The 21845-nt window shown below is 45.2% G+C and overlaps 1 protein-coding gene across 1 annotated transcript in view; it reads right to left on the reverse strand.

Annotated features, from left to right (window-relative positions):
• The window catches only part of SUMF1 (sulfatase modifying factor 1), a 106993-nt gene that overhangs the window by 66188 nt on the left and 18960 nt on the right, over positions 1–21845 (reverse strand). Inside the window, exons 2-3 of the mRNA XM_015424019.1 lie at positions 20794–20973; positions 17625–17699 (exon numbers count right to left, since the gene is read on the reverse strand). Of these exons, the coding sequence (XP_015279505.1) occupies positions 17625–17699; positions 20794–20973 (255 nt within the window). The remainder of the gene's footprint in view (positions 1–17624; positions 17700–20793; positions 20974–21845) is intronic.

The following is a 21845-nucleotide window of genomic DNA, read 5'->3' on the forward strand; positions in this document are numbered from 1 at the left end:
TAGTATTTTGTGATACTTAATCTGATAAAACAGCCCAATCATCTTGTTTGTGCTTGTAATACCAGTGCCTTTTCAGTTAGAGTAAGGACTCTGCTGTTAGAAAACATGAGAAACGCAAATACTCAAAAGGAACATTAAGAGCCAGTGTTGCTGTAGCGGCTAGACTAGAGCGTTGCTGTGGATGCCGAGGACTACCTCATATACTGGAATGTATCCTACCTTAAGCTGGAGAAGCTTGCAGTAGCACCTCTTCCAGTGCCTGCCAAGTGTTTTTAGGAAGTGGACAGGACCAGGTGGGGCTTTTACTCAGCAAGGCTTCTGATTGGCTGCACAGATGTTTTAATGTTTATTTATATTTATTTATTTATTAGATTTATATCCCACCCTCCCCAAACGGGCTCAGGGTGGCTAACAAAGAGGCATATGCCATGGTTGAACAACTAAAAACAGAATAAAACAATCATCATAAACAAAGTGCTGGTGCTCTAGGTATTAATTCTTATCAGTCCAAGATGGGGTCCCGTTGACCGACCTAACCCGTCAGCATAAGTTCCGGATAATACTATCGTCCCGTCATGACCAGTTCTTCAGGTCATCTGGTCGTCTTCCCAGGGCCAGCTCACATCCAGATCGAATCCACCGTCAAAGATGGCAGCTTGGTGGTGGTACAGTGGCGGTGGTGGCTCCTATGCAAAAGCCTGGCGGAAGAGCTCCGTCTTGCAGGAACTGCGCAAGATCCCACAGGGCCCGGATCTCCCCTGGGAGCTCATTTCACTATACAGGAGCCGCCACCGAGAAAGCCCTGGCCCTGGTTGCAGCCAACTTGATGTCCTTGGGCCTGGAACAACCAATAGGTGTTGCGCCCCTGACTGTAGTGCTCTTGGGGGAACATATGGGGAAAGGCGGTCCCTTAGGTAAGCTGGACCCTGGCCATCAAGGGCTTTATAGCTAAGAACTAGCACTTTGAAGCGAATCCGGTACGCTATAGGCAGCTAGTGCAGCGCCTTCAGCACCGGCTGGATGTGGTCCCGCCTAGTGAGACCCATCAACAGCCTGGCTGCCGCATTCTGCACTACCTGCAGCTTCCGGATTTGCGACAGAGGCAGCCCCATGTAGAGAGCGTTACAGTAGTCCAGCCTCGAGGTGACCGTCGCATGGATCACACTGTGGCCAAGTCCTCGTGGTCAAGGAAAGGAACCAACTGCCGTGCCAGCCAAAGATGGTAGAAGGTTGACTTGGCAGTGGCTGCCACCTGGGTCTCCATCATTAAAGAGAAGTCTAGGAGCACTCCCAAGCTCCTAACCCTCGACACCGGCACCAAAGGCGCCCCATCGAAGGCCCCATCGAGGGAGCCCCAACCCCGAACCGACCCAACCTAGGCTCAGGACCTCCATCTTTGCTGGGTTTAGTTTCAACCGACTCAGTCTGAGCCAACCAGCCACAGAATGTTGCTATGGCAGCAGCTGCCACCACAGCACAAGCACCTGCACTGTGTTACTGCAGTTAAGCTGTGGCAATCATTCTGCAGCTGGCTCCGCCTCCTGCAGCAGGAAAGAGCTATTTGAGTCGGAGCACACTTTGCCCATTTCAGTGGTAGGGCACAGGCCATTCTATTTTCAACAGAATCATAGTTGGAAGGGAGCTTCCAGGCCACCTAGTCCAACCTTCTGCTCTGTGCAGGACTTCCAACGCTAGAGTATCTGTGACAGATGGCTATCCAGCTTCTACTTGAAGATCTCCAGTGAGCTGGCATTCCCCTATCTCGTGTTACGGGTTCCGCTACCGAACTGCTTGTACCATTAGGAACTAAGGTGTACACTTAGAACATACAAAGAATGAATGCAGTGAACATGTGTTTGCAACATCCATATCATACCTATGTACTCAACAGGGAGCTGGATTTAGCTGGAGCTCTGTCTTGGGTGTAAATAGCCTGTGGCACACCTGGGCTTGAAATGATCCCAGAGGTCGCATCCTACCTCAGCCTTGAGTGATCTGTAGCAGGTTCATTCTCTCTTTTGCTCATTCTGTTACCTATTCATTCAGCTGAGACCCACAGTAACCAACAATCAGCATTCTTGGGAGAACACCACATTCATAGACCCCAACCTTTCTGCGTATTTTGTTAAAGTACAATATAAATTATTAATTATAACTGAACAGGAATTAATATTTATCCAAGCATTGATTTTTGTACATATCTTGGAACACTTGCCATGATTCCAGGTGCAAGCATTTCCTCTGCAAGTAACTTTTTTTTAAAAAAAGGTCATCTCACAGATTTTCAGCCTCACTTGGCATACCATTACTAACGTGCTCAGTTTAGATACAAGCGGATCTACCAAAGAACAGTGTTATAAGTGCTACGTTAGCAAAGCAATACAAAAATCACTGGGGAGTATTTGCGTTGAAGCCAACTGCTCACATTCCGGCTGTTTACAAAATCACAGAAATACCTCAAATCCCTCGGACTGGCAAGTGCGTGTGTTCCAAATTTGTTCCACATTTGAAGTTGAGAGTGCCCATGTAAAGAGAGCTAGTGATTTCTGTTTATTCAGAGTACCCATACACATCACATACCAGTAAGGATTTGAAAACCTAAAGCAAGTATATCTGCTTGTATGTTATCCTCCCTCTATGCCACATGAAAGCACAATGAGCTCCAAGGTTTTAGACATACAAATACAAATGACCTCGGCTAGATCAGTAGAGTCCGAAGGGATGGCAACTTATGCATAAGCGCTGATATAAAACACTCTCAGCAAATACTCCCTCCTGCTTCTTTGATAACAAGGCTGCATATAAAATAGGGTTGCCAAATCGAAAAAGCTTACCGGCGGGGGAGCATCCTGTCGCTCCGGGAGCCGGCCAGGGATGTGTGTGTGCGCGCGTGCTTCCGGAGCGTCACCGGAAGTGACGTCCCACGCTGGGGCGGGGCCACGCCATTTGAGGGGAAAACTCTTTGTTTTCCCCTCAAATGGCGTCGCCCCGCCCCCAGCATGCGACGTCACTTCCAGGTGATGCACACACGGGGTGGTGTTTCCCCCGGGCCCCGATTCCGCGGGAGCGGGAATCGGGGCTCGAAACCGGGGGGAATTCCGCCCCCCGGGGGGATTTGGGAACCCTAATATAAAAGCACCCACTCCCCAATTTTTTTTAACAGCTCAGCAAATGACAAACTAATCTCATGGTGGGAATGTAGCTCAGTGGAAGAACAGCTGCTTTGGGTGCAGAATGTCTTGGGTTCAATCCCCAGCATTTCCAACTAAAAGGGTCAGGTAATAGGTGATGGGGAAAACCTTCGCCTGATAGCCTGGAGAGCTGCTGCCAATCAGAGTAGACAATATTAACCTGGATAGACCAATGAACTGACTTGGCATAAGGTAGCCTCATGAATTCTGGCTTGGTAGATCAATTTCTTCCAAAACACTGGCCTTCCTAACCAACATCAAGTCTTCTCTGGACTCAGCTCATTCTTCCTCAGCCTCTGATCTGTGCATTAGGCCAGAGACAACTGTAATGCAGAGCTAGGTTGTTTTAATACTAAATATTCCTAAATGTATATAGAATGCATTTTTGCACAATTAAAATGTAGTAGCTAGGTTGAGCACTTACCTTACCCTACTTGTAAAAAGTTTTAGGACCTTTTCCACACTCATCTTTTATACTAAAATTAATTGAAATTAGACTAATTTTATTGCATACTCCCTCATGGACTTTGTGCTACTCAGTATAAAGTACTGTGTATTGTACATCTGATGTTTGGTATGCAGATGATATGCAGATAAAACTGGTTGCATTTAAGACTGAACCAGAGGTGTCCAGGGTGTTGGCTTGTCTCAATTGCATGCATGAGTTCTCTTGGATCTTCCTGAACATAGCTAATTCCTGGGTCCCAATTTGAGGCAACTACTACTGCCTTTTGTGCAAAGAAAAGATCCCTACATCTCCTAAAATGGCAATGGTGCCTCTACAGCTAAGAAGCTATCTTTTGATTCAGAGGTTCTGGGGAATTTTCACTCCATCACAAAATTAACCATTTTGCTAACTCAAGGTTTCATTTTCACTTAATCCAAAAGCAGCTGTATTGGCTTTTGGTTCAAAATCTGGGCATGGAGGCCACTGCCAACATACGGAGGGAACTAGAAAGCAGTGGTAGCAACAGCAGGAGCCTTGGTGAGGGGACTCATTACAACTATCTGTCCATCCCTCCCAAGCCTTCTTGCTGTTATAAGGAAGGAAAATATCCAGGAGGACGCAGCCAACTCTGCCTGGCCTCAGTTAGGAAGCCCCACTATCAATTGTCAACATCTGGTAGGGAGGTAGGATGAAAGCATCAGCCAGCATAGACAATCTTTTTTAAAGAATAACAATGCTATTCCATCAGTCAGTGCCAACAGTCATCTAAATTGTATGCCATTATGGATCTGAAATGTTAACTGCTTCATAAGCCAGTATGGCTGAGAAGGAGAGTAGAAATAAATAAATAAGAGAACAGTTGACGGTTAACAAAGTGAAGTCATAAGAACATAAGTGAAGCCAATCTTGGATCAGGCCAACGGCCCATCCAGTCTAATACCAGGTGCCATTAGTAGGTCCATCAGTGGGGCCAGGACACTAGAAGCCCTCCCACTGTTGCCCCCCCCCCAAGCACCAAGAATACAGTGCATCACTTGCCCCGGACTGAGAGTTCCTATCTATACTTTGTGTCTAATAGCCACTGATGGACCTCTGCTCCATATGTTTATCCAATTCCCTCTTGAAGCCACCCATGCTTGTAGCTGCCGCCACCTCCTGTGGCAGTAAATTCCATGCGTTAGTCAAATCATAAGACAAGACAGAGGCTTTTTTTTTTTAATTCCTGGAGGGATATTTTTTATTTTGCAAATACTACAAAGAAATATTAGGAAAGGGACTACAACTAAGGATAAAGGAAAGCAAACCACACTGAATTAAAACCCCAAGAGGAGGAGATCTTTTCACTGTTAGTAAAATTGTTAGTACTATAAGTGTTACTATCACAATATATTGTAGAGTTCTTGCTTATAACAGTTCACTGTTTATATGTTATTTTATTAGTTATGAGAGAAATCTCTGATCATCTTCTTATTCTTCGCTTCAAAAGGCCATTTTCCAAGTCCTTCTGCCTTTACTTCAGCTTTCTGTCTCTGAAATCGTATACCACTCTGGCAGGTCCTGCACCCTTCTCTGCCGCAGAGTCCTCTTCCGTTCTAGAGGTAGCAGAGTCACTAGGCTTTATTTCTTCCTCTTTGGACTCTTCCTCTGTCCCCAGCTGACGTCTCAAAAATTCTTTAGCTTTAAAAGTGGAGTCTATCTTCTCTCTTCTATCGTTGATCTTAAAGATGACACCCTCTGGAACCACCCATCTGTACGATATCCCATTAGTTTGAAGAAAAGAAATTAAGTCCTTGTAGTTTTTTCTCTTTTGTCTAATTTCAAATGGAATGTCCTTTAAGGTTTTGATGGTTACATTTCCCATTTTCGGTGGGGTTGCTGATGTTGCTTTTAAAATAGCATCTCTGGTTTGTCTTCTTGAAAACCTGACCACTATTTCCCCAGGTAGGCTATTTTTTTTAATGTAATCGGAATATGGCCTATAGGCTGACTCCATTTCGTTTACAAGTTCATCTGCTGTTAAGCCTACTACTGGAGCGATGATCTCACTGAGCACCCTCTTCAAGTCTTCCCGAACCGTTTCAGGAACCCCCTAAAACCTGAGAATCATGTTAGCTTTTTCCATCTGTAGCTGCAAAACTCGATTCTCTTGGCAATTTTGCTTCGTTTCCACATCTCCCAACCTTTTCTTCAACTTCTTGCTTGTGGTGTCTATCTCTTTAATTTTCTCGTTTGCCTGCTCCACTTTTTTCTCTGTTTCATTCAGCTGAAGCTGCTGTGCTGCAAAGTTTTTATTCATCACGGTCAGTTGCTGGTTAATACCATCAAGTTGTTCCATCACCGGCTTAAGCATATCGACCAGGAGTTTGAGGACATCTGCTCCCTCTTCCGGTTTCGGACTCTGACTGCCCGACTTCATTTTAAACTTTCTCTGCTGGGCCGCCATCTTTCCCATTTTGTTTACAGTTTCTGCTGCTTCCACGCAACTCGGAAGACTCGCCAAACACTTCGCAATTCAGATAAGTCTCTCAACCCACTTTCGGTTTACTTCCTCCCCCTCCCCCTTCATGTCCGTTAGCCACTCATTCGCATAAGAGGCGTCCCTCTTTGCAATCTCTTTTTTCAACAGGGGGGGCGGGAATCGCTTTGCAAACTACTCCGTTTTATTCAGAACTCACGTTCATTGTTGGTCAGTTTCTCTGACCACGCTCGGTTTTATGCCATTCCGCTCGATCTCCAGGGCTGGTCCCGGTCAGTCCAGCTTGTGCCCGAAGGCCACGTAGCGACTGGACCGTCGGGGCAGAGGGGAGCCTCAATTCTCCGGCATTACGTCATCGAAGAGGCTAACCCTCAGAAGCCCCCTGGCCTGGAACCTATCACAATGTCACGGCAGGACCAGGGGGCGTGACACAAGCAAGCAAAAGTCCAGGAACAGTCTGAGGTCAAGCCGGGCAAATCAGGTAGCAAGGTTCAAGCAGGTTTAAATCACAGTCCAAAAGCAGGGTCAGACATACCAAAGTTTCAAGTCCATAAATCACAACAATACCAGAGGAGTCAGAGATGAACGCAGGGTCAACAAAGCCAAAGGTCAAAAGCCGAGGATCAAGCCGAGAAGAATTCCACAAGGTCTGGAGCAGAGATGCAAGGATTCAGGTCCTGAACAAACGACGTTGCCAGCACAAATGACTGCTGGCAACAGACTTGCATATATACAGTGCTAGCTAATCAACTCATTAGCTAGCCAGGAGTGAGGACAGGATCCTGTCAGTAATCAGGGCTAAGAGATCTTCTGGCACGCATGCGTGCATTCTGCCTTCGCTCTCTCAGCTGTTGTCTTCTTACATTCCTGAGCCTGGTTACAGGTGGAGGCGAGTCTGATGATGAATTACTGGGCTGCAGCAGAGACTGATCCCTTGCAGGTGTTCCCTGGGAGGCTCTATCCTCCTCACTACTTAGATAGCTTTCAGCTACAGGATCCAGTCTTTGCCTTTCTGCTGCAGTACTGTCCTCAGGAGCCTGTTCAGGGTCCTCAGGAGCCTGTTCAGGGGCATCAGCAAAGGCAGGCATGACATCAGCAGGGGCAGGCATGACACACAAAGGCTCTGCAGGGGTATCACTTGAGGTGGCACCCCTCCAGGCCGTTGGTGTGCGATTCACCCTTCCCTGCTGTGGGGAGAGCATCCGCCATCGCTGTTCCATAGACCAGAAGTTCAAGACAGAGGCAACTGTTGATGGTAGTTCCTACAGTCTAGAGCAGGAGAGGGAGGCTGCCTGCCTGGGACAGTATCATGCTCTTACCAAAAGAGCAGGCTCCCTGCCTGGGATTATTCATCACCTCAGCTTTGTTCCTGGATTATCGATTCAAGAAGCTAGTAATACCTATAACATTCTAAGTATTTGACTGTGGGCAAACAAGATGAAACAATCCAGACAAGACTACTGATAAAGGACAGAATTGACAACCTGGTTAAGATCAGGATTAACTCTCTGAAGGATCAAGTTCAGGGTTAATCCTGGACCTAGACCCACTTCTCCAAAAATAGATTGCCAAAGCAGCCTGGAGTTCTTTTTTGCAGTTTAGGCTGATTCACCAGCCATAGACTTTTTTTAGAGCGGAGGTATATAGTCAGCATGCTCTTTGCAAGGCTGCCTTTGAAAAGTGTACAAAAATGTCAATAGGTGCAAAATGCAGCCGTGAGGCTTTTAGCAGGGACCCGCTGTGGAGAAAATATAACTGTGGCATAGTGTCTGTGTCACTGGCTGCAAATACGTTTCCATGCATCCTCTAATTCATAGTCTTGAACAGGTTCAAATCAATGTGCCCAATGAATGCCTCTAGCCATATACCTCTGCTCTTCCCTGCTCAGCTGCAATCTTGCCCAGCATGCCCTTATCGACAGAAGCAAGAATGACTGGCCCGTGAGACAGGCTCTCTAAAGTATCACACACTGATTGTAGCATACTGTTTCCCCAGGAGGCCTGGTAAATCCCCTCACTTCCTACCTCTGATTAACATAAGATGTGTTTGTTTCAGAAACTCAGGCGTGGTAACCCTTTGCCATTGCCCAATGCTGCTACTTTATTTGTTTCTCTCTGGTTTCTGTCCTTTTGTTTTTATTGCAGGATCTTATGGGGAGATTTTTAAAAGCTGGTAATCTAAACTGCCTTTATTTAGAAGAGAAGCAGTTTGCAAATATCCTGCTATTAAATGGTAATGCTAGAAAAAGAAAGTGTATAGCCTTTAAAACTTTTTTAAAAAATAGAAAAAAGAAAGAAAGACCAAAGAATGGCAGGGCAATTGTTACAGTACAGAAATAGTTTTGTTGGATGACTCCTCACAGACTTTAATTGAGCATTCATCCTCAAAGGCACCATTTAAAAAAAAAATTATCCCAAACTGGTACAAGCATGCAGGAGTTGTGGCAATAGCCATGGACACTGCCCCCCAGTCCCAGTGCCACTTTCATAAATCCTGCTATTGTGTGTCTCTAAAGAATGTCCCCATCTCCTGCACCGCACCACCATTTTGTTTCTTGTACTTAAAAGTCTTCCTCTTTCAAGAAGTCCAAATAGTGTATGATCCAAGTTCCCCATTATGATATAATTAGGCACCTGCACTTGTTTAATCACCAGCCTCAATTTCATCCTCAGTCTCAAAACAATTGGGGTTGGGCTGACATCATCCCATGAACCTACCAAGCTGTTCTATCACTGGGTGGCTATTAAATGAGAAGGCAGCCATTTTGTTTGCAGTTATTGTTCATCCAGATGCCAGAAGGAAGGAAGGTTGTACAACTACTCTTATTCCCCACACTGACACATAGAGTAGTAGCAGGTCTTGGTACTTCAAGCCAACTTGCTGTTCCATTCCTATCACGTTAATGGGTCAGTCACTCAACCTTGCCATTCTACCCATCCCACTCTGGTTTGTTTAGCAGGACATGGACAATACAAGTAGAATGGGCTGCTAAATGCATTCTGCCAAACGGAAGCTGAGTGGCCTTAAGGTGATGCATTTTCTGTGTTCACCTGCTCCGCATTTTCACCAGCCAGGCTCTTCTGTTTCCCAAGAACCTCAAACACTGCGTTGAACCGACCTACTTCTGTTCCAACATGCTGCCTCCATAGCAACTGCATTACATTTATGGTGGGAGCAGCGGAAGCTCAACTCCACAGATACATCACAACGCAAATAATGCCAAAAGGCCTGGCACTTCAAGGCTCAAGACAAAGAAGGCCTTTTCAAACATCAGGCAGATGTCAAGGTTTCCCTAACCCGCTTAGAAAGGACACTTCCTGCCGATGTCATTCTGCCTCTTGCACTGTGCTCAGGTGCCAGACACTGAAGAAAATCATGCTTAAATCATATGGTTTTGACAAACTTTGTTCTTAAAAAAAGTTAACTCATTGGCAAGGTAATAAAGAATAGGCAACCCAAGCCCCAAACTGTGAGGGTTAACGGTGTGCCTCAAGAGAACCGTGTGCCCCATGATGACATCTCAGAAGCAGAACGTTCTGGAACTATGCAAACGTACAGATTATGCTGGCAGTATGGGAGGTGCTGCAGCATGTCTCCTTCCTGTGCTATTGGAAAATACAAGAAACCACCAACCATCTGGCAGGAATCCATGGCAAAGATCTTCCCTAACAGGACATTCAGGGCTAGGGATAAGTAGCAGGCAGCCTATGGCAACTTCTTCCCACATAGCCTACAATTCTAATGTTATTAGTAGCAGGAAAGGAGCCGTGAGGCTATTCCCATACTCTCTACATAACATTAAAAGGTCCTAAGGTGGCGGCACATCTCGACATAATCTGTGCTAGGGCTGCCAACCTCCAGGTGGGGCCTGGAGATCTCCTGGAATTACAATTGACCTCTAGGCAATAGAGATTAGTTTCCCTGGAGAAAAATGGCTACTTTGGAGAGTGGGCTCTATGGCCCTGCTGAGATCCTGCTCCTCCCCAAATCCTGCCCTCCCCAGGCTCCATCCCACAAATCTCCAGGAATTTCCCAACTCAGAGATGGCAACCTTAGATTCTAGGTCCACTTTCATATTACCGCAAATAAACAACGTTCCTATTATTCATGCCTGGCTCCATTTATCGCCTCCATTAAGAACATTATAATATTTCTTTTAAAGGTTAGAATAGCCAGAGAACAATCTAACAAAGATAGCTGGCAAAGCTCCTTAGACTTGTGGTCATCAGACTTCAGTTGGACTACTGCAGGAGAAATGGTCTAACTGACCATTCTCTTTCCTTTTTGACTCCTATTCTAGCCCAGACTCATGTAAACAGAGTGGAGCACAGGATGTTTTGTAGCATGGGCAACTGAGCTGAACCAGGAAGCCCTTGATTGTTCTTTTAGATCTTATCAACGATTGTGCCCATGAAGCCTGACTCTGTTACTGCCTACAAATCTGAGCCCTACAAATTCTGATTTTGAATCACGCATAATGGGAAGGCGGCCATTTAGAAAGGTAACCAAAAAAGGATCTAATGACACCTATCACATTTTTATCCCATTCTTCCTCCAAGGAGCTCAGTGCATAGTTTTGGATCCCACAGCAGATTTCTGCTGATGGAAAGCAGGTGGGGTGATTCTGGCCAATTCCACCCTCTCATTGCTGACCTCTGACTGCACCCTCAAGTTGCTCCTTGGGGTCTCCCACCCCACATGGACAGCACTGCAGGGGAGATCTGGGGCTGCAGAGAAGGGGGGGGAGTTAATGCTCTTCTTCCCTCCTGCATTTTATCGTCATAACACCAGTAAGTTTGCCTGATTCGTAGGCCAGTCACAATCCTCCAGCCTATCGTGGCCAAATTGGATTTGAACCCAGCTCTCCATGGTCCTAGTCCACCACTATACAACATCCAAGGTTGTGGTTTTGTTTAAAAAAAACAACAACCAACAACCCAGAATGACTTCTCCAGATGTTGTTTTGCACTCCCTGTTACAGTATACATGTTTTGAAATGGGGAGGGGACAACCACTTTTTTTGGCTCCACAGTTAAATAGCAGGTTAAGAAATGCCAAGCCACCAGAAAAGCAAGTCCCTGCATTGCCAGGCAGCCTGCCAAAGTCATCAGCGTAATATCGTTTTTCCATGCCTACCCAGATGACGTTTCGTATGCCAGGATGTCCTAATAATACATATTGAAAAACAAGGCAAAGGATGGTCCCCCTCAAAATGACTCTAACCAAATAGGGGAAATCTCTGAGAGGAAGCAGTAGAGCATACACCATCTTGGGCTGTGGGCCAGTTCTAACTTGTCTCCTCTATACAAGTATCAGGGACAATGCCTCTGAGCTGAGCCAAGGATTGCAGCACACCGAAAATCAGCTTTTTAAAAAAGTGGCATTCTGCCACTTCAATGAGGTTTGAAGAGCAAACAGGCACATATCGTTAAATGGAATATTTTTCAAAAATATGCCACAGCTCCAGATGCTCTGAACTCTCAACGGCAAGGCTTTCCATTCTGCATTTTTTGTTGTTGCATTACACAGTTGCTTTCAGGCACGTCAAGGAGTCTCCTCAAGTTTTGGTCAGAACATCTCTGCCTCCATGCCAACTATTGCAATTCCTTTGAAGGAAAGAGGCTACAGGCAATGAAAGGCAGACCTATCAGCATTTCCTTACCTCCCCACCACTAAGTGAATTGCCTCATCAAGCCAAATATCTGAATGACACCCCCCCTTAAGCAGCTAGTACAACATAGTATGCTTCAGATAGCCACTTCCCCTGTCATGTTGATCCCTGACCTGGGTTCAATAGGGCTTGCGTTTCATAAGTCTCGGAGGCAGGGAAAGGAAACAAATTTCCAGAGCAAATCTATTGCTTCTGGCTGCCAATTATTTCAGGTGATGGCTAGACAGTCGTTACTCAGGTTTGAATAGACTAACTGCAGCAAAGTGGGAAACGATGAAGTATGCTGTGCCTTGTAATCTGGACGCGTGCTGGCTCCTTCAAGCAACAGGGAACCACTTCCAGACACTTTAAGAAGGGCTTCCTGAGCACAAGAAAGAACAGGCAAGCCTGCCTTGGTCATCAGTGCCCAGGTCAGGCAGGACTTCTGAGAGAAAGAAAGAAGCCGCCCCCTCACAAGAAGCTCAGGTGCCTCAGGGCTTGACTGACGGAACAAGAGCAATTCATCTCTGTTTCTCAGATCTTCAGCTCTGATCCTTACTGCCAAGAAGCTGGCTTTGCTTAGCAGTTTCTTGGCTTTGCAAGTCTTTGGTTCAGGCTTTGGAGCCTAGTAAAAGTTACAGAAGGCCTCTCTTTGGGAAATTAATGTCATGATGACTTACAGTTTCAGAGAGAGAGAGATGAGATGGACCCAGGTGCAAGTAAGATCATGGGAGCTACAAGCCTGAGACCAGGAGGGAGTTTCGCATTCCACATCATTAGCGCCAACAAACTTTGGGCAGGGGTGAGTGCTCGACTGTGGGCACATACTGGCTGCAAGACTACATGGTCATATGTCTTAGCAACACACCTGATTGGTCAGAATCAGGCCAGCTGCAGGCAGTCCGGCATAAAGTAAGATCATTCATTCTAGTTTGTACCTTTTGGTGATACCTTTGGATCATCCTTTTGACCAAGCTGGGCCTTGCATGGTCAAAATACCTGTTTTCGGATTTTGGAGCGTGAACCTGGACTCTGTCTGGTCAGGTAACATCTAAGTCTAAAGCCTGTTTTTAGTATTTTTAGATTTTACTATTTTCTGCCTTTAATAAACCTGTCACGGCTCAGGTGGGGTGTCACCTGACGCTGCCACCACTTTGGATTTAGGTTCCCTTGAGAAGGCCCAGAGCACCCTCCCAAGACCTTCAGACCTCCATTTTGGCTAAATAACAGGTGTGAGGACCAGACAGAGTGAACAATGACAATCGTTTATTTTATAAGAGGTCAAACAAACAAGGTGCAGAATTATAACCGTAAGTGGATGAAAAGAAAAGAAATTAAATGCCCTAACACGTCTAAATATATACTGTCACTAGCTCACTGTTTCAAGTGGCCCTACAGTACTCACCCTTCCCTCAGGATGAGGGTCTCTTCCCTGCAGCAGCCTTCTTTCTGGCTCTGCCCTCTGGGAAGAAGAACAGCTTTTCCTGCTGCTCCAGATCTTTTATTTCAAGCCCTCCTCTTTTCCTATTGGTCAATTTTGGCTCCAAAACCTCTCAGGGGTTCTGGGAGTTGTAGGCCCAGCCTCACCTACTGCTAGCCAAGCTCCCTGGGCCTAGTAGGTCTCTGGTGGGACAGCCCAGATCATGACAAAACCTTATTAGTTATACTTCTGTGGTGTTATTCCGGTTTTGGGGCTTTAATCTAAATCCAGTAAAGTAAAGGTAAAGGTTCCCTTGCTCGAAAGCCAGTCGAATCCGACTCTAGGATTGCGGTGCTCATCTCCGTTTCAAAGCCGAAGAGCCAGCGCTGTCCGAAGACACAGTACCTTGGCCTAAATTGGCTACAAAGTAATTGGTTTAGGAACTCAACTTGCAAGTGCCCTACCTTGCAGGGCTGGCTCCTTAATTAATACCCAGTAGGGCTGGAGACTTTGTCTCCCAGTCTCTTAGTCAGTCGGAGTGGCTAGGGGCGGGCAGTAGGATTCATTTCCAAGCATTTTGTGTTTTGCTCTCACCCAACCTGTCGCTACCTTGACACTAACCCGTCTCTTTTGACTGTCGCCTGCGTTCTCTCTTAGCCTCGGTGTTCTCTCTCTGCTGCTGCTGATTTCTGTGGCATCCAAAAAGTAACTTGGAGCACCTGTTCCTGTCTCTGCATTGTGGACACAAGAGACCAAGCGTCCCTGGAGCAAGGCATACAGAATCAAATACATGGAGAGCAGCCAGGTTTGCCTATCGTCTGGCAGAGTTTCTGCCTGGGCAAGAGCCTGCCATCCAGTCTATCATGGAATCCACTGTACTTCCTTCCCCTCTAAACGAGACGGTCATTCCCCCCTCCTCCGACTGAATGTAAAAATAGGCAAACCCTTCTACCTGCCTTCACATAATTTGTCCACACAAAAGCACCAACCATTTTCCCAGAAGAGGGGCGGGGGAAGCATGTACCAGGCTGGATTGAAGTGCCCCGTCAGTTGTTTCTTTTTTAATGTGGCTTAAACAGACTCGCTAAGCTCCCTCCCTCTGAAAGAATAAAGCCGGCAGGGTCTCATTGTGCCTTACAGCCCGCACGCAGCGTTATGCTATTATTGCTCCAATGCATAACCATTTCCCTTTGGGATCGCAGTGGGAACACGGCAAGATGAATCACTTCTGTGAAAGTTAAACTGATTAGATTACGAAAACACTAAGTCACCTTGCACCCTTCTCCCCCCCCCCCGACAGTCTGCAAAAATGAGACTGAAAACCCACAAGTGGCTCCCTGCCTGTGTTTAAGGAAAAACTAATGTGCTGTTTCTCCTCTAAGCACATTGTGTTGCTCAGTTGAAAAGGGACACCCTGCAAAGAGCAGAATGGAGAGGCCGGATACCTATGCAGGATTGCAAAATACCATTTTCCTGTCCCTTAATAAGGCCAATGAGTACATGATTCCCGGTGTAGCCATAAGCTTTTAACAGTGCAATCCTAAGCAAAGTTACACCCTTCTTGGCCTACTGACTTCAACATACTCAGAAGGATGCAGCTCCGTTTAGGTCTGCACTCTTAGTCATCTAGCAAGAGAGATCTTCTTTACCTCACTACTACATTCAATTTTTGATACACAGGTTGTAATAATTACCATCTTCAACTGCCATCTACAACCTGGGGGAAAAAATGTTCCTGTTCTTTTTAACACCAAGGTGTGCTCCCACATTGCATGGTCATACAAATAGCACCACAGACCTGTACATAAGTCACAGTACAGGAGTACCTATCAGACATTTCAACCCAATTCTGTATATTTGGATTGGCATTCCAGTATATATTAAAAGGACAAAGGTATTGATACAGAGATACTCAGATTTACAAAACTAGAAGCAAACTCATGTGCTGTGGGCTTTAATGTGCAGACATGGGAATATGTCCTAAGCCAAGGGTGTCGAACTCATTTGTTATGAGGGCTGGATTTGACATAAATGAGACCTTGTTGGGCCGGGCCATGTGTGTCATAAAATGTAATGCCAGGTACCGGTGATATAAAATTTATAAAGGACACAAACACAAAGGGGTTTATTTACTTAAAATAAAAACATGCTTAAAACATTAGCACTCTTGCTCTGAATTATTGCATCAAAATGTTTGTGCTGTAGCAATCTTGAGTATGCTGTTCAGGTGTGTATCTGTAAGCTGCACACCTATAATGATGCAGCAGCCACAGAACTGGAAGAAGCAGCAGAAGACAGCCAGTTCTATTGCGGGCCTGATAGAAGCCCTCCGTGTCAAGCTTACCTAAGGAACAGGGTCAGATTAGTTCTGAATAAGGTAAATGTATGAACCTTCCCCTCATAACTGCAGAGGACAACCTGTTAGTTAACCCCTCCTTTAAACATAGTGCTAGCTGTGGAATAGATTGGCGCTGTTGGAAAGTACTTGTTCCATGACCAAAGAAAGAGGGATGAATAAGCAGGACCCAGACAGGAACTCCAGCAAAACATACAGAGATGGGCTCTTGGAAAAACTATTGACACAAATACTTTCCCCCTTGTGCTGGGGGACCTAATTGGCAAAGGCATACTTCTGGCAATCAGAACATTTATGAGAGATTGACAAGGACATACCAACTTGCAAAAGGGTCTGTCAGTGAGATAGGGTGTGTTCCTCACCTTCGAGACCTTCTGCCTGTTTCACTTCTCTTGATAACTTTGGTTGACCTGCTTTGTGGTCACAATGGAAGTGGGACACTGAAGCCCCTCTAGCTCCTATGGACCAGTCAGCTGTGCTCAGCAGGATCCTGGACTTCAGAGCAGATCAGCCAACGGCATTGCTAAAGCTGAAGTGAAAGGCCTGCAGGCAACTTTACTGCTATTAAACCATGCTAAGTACAAATTTGCTAAACATGGAATGTGGGCCAGAGGGTCTCGCTGCCTCAGAATTATACTGTCACAAGAATACTGTAGCAGACGCTCCGAAAACAAAAATCAGCACACCTGCTTGGTTCTTACCGATCTACCCAAGATGACATCTCAGCAGGGTTTGGGTTGTGCACCATATTCTATGTGGAATTTAGCACACGCATCCTTCCAAAACTATGGGAAGCAGCACTTTGGCCAGTGTCTTTGCTTAAGCAAAATAAGTGATATCTCTTCAAAGTGCTGCCAACAGCCAAATTATTAATATTGAGGGCCTTAAAGTCAAGAACTCCTGAGGAAGTGGGACCAGAAATTCTCAACTCAGCACTACACAAACGTGCTCTGTAGCAGAGACACTGGTCCCTCAACACTTGGAAAGTGGAGGAAATAACTTGACAGATATGAGGTTTCATTCATACATGTTCCAAAGACTAATGATTTACTATTACTATATAGCTCCCTTTTCCCCTCTCTAATTCATCCTATGGTTTGGCTCATGTTACAGTTTTAGGAAATGTGAATTAGTGAGAAGAACAAAGGTTTGGATACTACAAACAATTAATGGAACTGATCTTTCCCCTTCCCATGGTAGGTCCCCCCTGCAAATTTCTCCAGAATGTCAGGGGACTCTCAGAACCCAAGTGGGATACAGCACAGGGAGTTTCAGCAAGGAGGAACAGAATCACCCATTCGCCCCACCCCCCCCCGGTGCTAAAAGCACTCAAGCAAGAGGGGTGGAAAGCGATCTCTGCTGACTGCCCTTCAAGCTGCCTCCCCCATCCCCCGCACCCTCCCACGGTGTTCTCAGTGGCTCTCCAACTGTCAGGAACAGACTGGGAAAGGCAAAAAGAAGCCTCAGAGGGAGAGGGTGAGCTTTGTGAACTGCTTCTATTTATAGTTTGTAGGATCTAAGCCATAGTTCATAGATCAGCTGCAGGTAAGAGATTGTTTTTTAATATGGATATGGCATTAAAAATCATTGATAACCCCCTCCGCCAAGCCCCTACATAAGTAGTGCATGCATGCCGCAGGCCTTCAAAAGGCACCTTGAGGATATCCATCAAATGTGCAGTTTCAGAGCTTGTGAAGGCACACAGCCAAGGTTTGATGCTTACAAGGAAGTATGTAGTCCTATAGCTCCTCCATTTAAGGTAAGCCATTGCAATGCCCCCGAAGGGAAGTAAAAGAACCTAAATAAACATTCCCTATATGCTTTCAGTTTATATATTCTCACCCACCTTCACCCCATTCCACCCAGGAAGGGGCATCATGCCCTAATTCACCGCAGTAACCCAGTCCTGCAAGTTACCTATCCTACTGCTTCCGCACTGAAATTCACACATCTTTGCAGGTCCTTTTGTACTCTGATGACAGTACTGCAGCAGACGGTATTATTACTACCATTACAATTAAAAAGGGTACACAACCTCAAATTATCAGGCCCATGAACACTAGCTGAAAAGCGCATGACTCACTGCCTGCTGAATTCCACTCTTCACTTGTTCACTCAACATGCCTTCAAACACAAAGGAATCGCCAAATTTTTCAGCCTAGGAGGGGAGAGAAGAAGGACAGCACAAAGTCAGGTGGGCTTTCGGGTTTCCTTTGCAAATGTTTTCATTCCCAAATTATCTACAGAAAGCATCAAATTAGAGAATTAAATACACAATGGGATTCAGTTAATCCTTTCTAACAGCAATACAGAGTCTGTTAAAGGAAATACTAAGTCTGCTAGGGCACATGAAGCATGAAGGAGGCCCCTTTGCTTCAGAAGATCATCATTCCCAAATAAGTCACTGGGATGAAGTGCAGACTCTTGTCAGAAGCACAAAGAGCAGCAGAAAAAGAACCTCCTTAAATATCACCCACCGACATTCACTGGGAATATCAGATTGTCTTCAATTCCACTTTTCTCAGGATCGCATGGGATTTATGAGGTGCTGGTAAGCATTCTGGCAGAGCAGCAGTCTGGTTGTGGTGGTGGTGGAAAGTGCCATCAAATCACAGCTGACTTATGGTGACCCCGTAGGATTTTCCAGGCAAGAGACATTCAGAGGGGTTCACCACAGCCTGGTATTTCTTGGAGGTCTTCCATTCAAATATTAACCAGGGCCGAGCCTGCTTAGCTTCCAAGACCTGATGAGATCAGGCTACCCTGGGCTGTCCTACTCAGCATAAAATAGCTTCAGGTATTACAGTAACTAGTACATTGCATAATGCTCTGGGGCAATGAGCAAAAAGCAATGAGCAATAAGAATCCATGAAGACATTCTGTTCAGTCTGTCTGCCTGCTGAGATTTTAGCCAGGCACCATTGGAATATGCAGATCCAAGTGATTCAAGATCAGGGTACGTGAAGGACCATGCACTCCTGTAGGAACCTGTTCAGCAATCAAGATCCTCTACAGACACCTTTCTAAGCATGTCTCCATCTTCAGAGATAAGATAGGTGGGTTAAGAAAGACATGGTCTTTTCCATTGTGGCGCCTCCACTTTGGAACTCCCTACCTACAGCTATTTGCTGGTTACCAAGCTGGTTGGGTTTTAGGGGGGTCGGTCAAAATGTTACGTCTGCATTTTTTTTGTCATGTCAATGGATTCTTTCTCCTTTCTTCTTCTGAACCTATGCTGATCTTCTGGCCTTATTCATTTTATCACTCACTCATAATCACTCTTTTGTGGTCATTGTTTTGGAGCTATGACTGCTCTTCAGCTGTTGTGCTCAGTGATTTCAGTTTTTCAGTACTATATTGGGAGCCTGTTCCCTGAGAGAACAAGTTATCAATCCTTTGAAGAAAACATAAATACAACAGGGTTTGCAACAGCTAAAGTTGTAGAAATCATTCCAGTACATAGTAAAGATGCGCCTAACTATTGCATTGGATTATGGTCAAATATATAAATTCAGAATCCTTTTGACGACTTTAGAAGCCAAATACATAATGCCATATAAGCAAATACACAGCAACTATGTACTCACAGAAGTTGGACTTCTATATAAATTGAGGGGGGTCTCTTATTTGGTATTACACGTTTAACCCTTTTGGGCTCAATCCCTAGATCAGCAGCTAAAAGGATCAGGCGGCAGGTGATGTGGAAGACCTCTACATGAGATCCTGGAAAGCCACTACCAGCCACAGTAGACAATACTAACCTTGGCAGATGCAAAGAACAGGAAGGTTCACATAAGACTGACCCATCTAAGTGTCTATCTGTTACTCACCTTAGGCCCAAACTGCATGCTATGAGCAAATATGCATAGTGATATAATGGCCGGGTGTGTGTGTGTTAAACTAGAAAATATGCTTCCAGTGGGCACAATCCAGAATACAGACAGGGTGCAGAAAGTGGGGTGCTTAACCCTTTCCTCACCCAACCATCTTCTTGCTCTAAATTGCCTGTGCCGGCAGCTATCCCTTGGAAGTCCAGCTTTTCCCTTGGTTGATACATTCATTTTGCACTGTGATGCTCTAAACACATTACACATTCTCTCTCAGGTATCCAGAGATTTATGGACTCCAGTTTACCCTTTTCCAATAAGAGAAGAAGAACAAGAGAGCTGGTTGAGATCTAGTATTTAATTCTTAAGCCAGTACTTCTGCACACAATGGAAAGTTATACCAGGCAAGAAACAATAGTAAAGATTTCATCTCATAGATTGCTAGAAAATAACTGCCTTGAAAGAGCCTGCAGTTTCTCCAGCTGTCTGGAACTGTCTGCTTTACAACCCCCTCACAAACACAGAAGACATATGTTAGAAAGCATTCAGAATTCTCACTTAAGATTTGAGTTTTTGTTGGGGAGAGGGGCTCTCTACTAAGACAGTTCTGTATTCACTGTATTTTACTGATTCAGTTTACCACAGAATCTATGCTAACAATTGCTTTAGGAATTTTGAACTTTGTCTATACTGGAACACATATACCATTACTAGATCTTAAACTAGTTTATTTGCTCCTAAACTTGAGCTCATTTTTCACTCACTCCAGCTGTGGCTGCTGGGCTGAAGGGATTCGCCTTGCACTCTTCTTGAAATGCACAAGCACCAATCCAAGACCTAGTGTATTTCCACTGTATTAGATGGAATTACAGAGGCATTATATTTGACACATAAACCTCAACATTCAGATGATGGTGTCCACCCTATTAAGACTACTGGCAAGAAGTCATACATTCAAGAAAACAAAAGCACAGACCCAGGCATCTGTCAGGTCCTGGATTCAGCATCCCAAGGACCTCAGTTCTTTTACAGCTACAGAGTACATGTCAGCAGTGCCTCTTGATATCTCAGAAACTGGCAGACGTCTGAATGGAAATGCTGAATGGATCCATACAGCACCTCAGGACCAACCAAAGCAGAACAGTATGCACATTTACAGCTCAGGTTCAAATTGTAGGTCTTGGTGTTGAACTCGAACATTCTAGAACTGGTTACCTAAAATTCAGAGCAAGCATCATTGGAAACCAGTGGCTGATTTTGTAGGGCCCTTTTCATCTTTTCAAATAACTTACAGGGGTCAGAAAGAGATTGGATCTTTCCATCTTTATCCTGCAAGCTTATGCATTTTCCCTCTCTTCTGGGAACAAGCTTCAGTTTCTGCTTGACCAAAGTACAGCCATTGTGAAAGAAATTAACACTCCTTACCTCTGTGAGATAGCCAGTAGCATTCACAAACTTCTCAAACTCAGCATTACTGACTTCATAGAGATCCATGTAGAAACTGTCAACATGAACTCTTCTGGCAGGCGATTCTCCATCTTGTTGTATTGCTGGCTCATCAGTTCCCATTGTAAATACTCCAGCTGGAATCAAGACCATCTGCAACTTGAAGGAAACAATTACACACATTGCTGGATGAAACTGTCTTTTCACCTTGTGAATACATGCCTTTTTTCTTTGGAGGTTTGAAATAAGCAAAACCTCTACTCTGAATTTTAAGTTTTTTCTCTCTCTCTGGGCAGAGAACAAGCAGGAAGTCAGTTCAGTTGCTTTCCAGATGTACCTCTGTCCACCATCATACAAATGCTAATAGATCTAGCAGGAGAGATAATGGGTGGGTCAAGCTCTCCCCCTTCTCCAATCAGGGAAGAGAGATCTGGAGGACTTTAGACTTGAATGGCTCCAGGAATAATATCCAGGAAAAAGAGAGGTGATACAACTCAGGGGAGCAAGGAGGAAGGTCGCTTTTGTGCTGAGTCCATAAGAGCAAACAAAACTCCCCACTGAGAAGGGCAGCCATTGACCATGTACTGCTGAGCTGAAGCAAGCTTCAAGGTAACAATCACTCTGTAGAGATCTGTAACTTCCTAAGCAAAAGGAGCCTGTCCTATATTTTAACACCTGCTAGGGTATGTATAGAGAGAGGGGCAGAGGATTTGTGTTTTACCCATTTCTTTTGAATCCCTTACTCAATCTGGCACTGTTCTTAAAGTATGATTGTGAACATTTTCTTTTTAATAAATACTTTAAACTTTGGATGCTACCAGTGGTTCTCTGTACCAATAGACCTCCACTGTCTTGGACATGCTATTTTAAAAGGAGCGAAGGCAGACAATTGGCAAGAGGCTATTCCCTCAAGGGAACACAGAGCAGTAAACTGTCCCCATGGTGACAAGGCACTGGGCAGCGGGAGACACAGAGGCAAGGCCTCAGATCTTGGAAGGGAAGCTGGGAGTCCTGACCCCCCAAGCAGGCAA

Source organism: Gekko japonicus, unplaced genomic scaffold, assembly GCF_001447785.1.
Source record: "Gekko japonicus isolate JY-2015 unplaced genomic scaffold, Gekko_japonicus_V1.1 scaffold2376, whole genome shotgun sequence".
Classification (NCBI taxonomy): Eukaryota; Metazoa; Chordata; class Lepidosauria; order Squamata; family Gekkonidae; genus Gekko; species Gekko japonicus.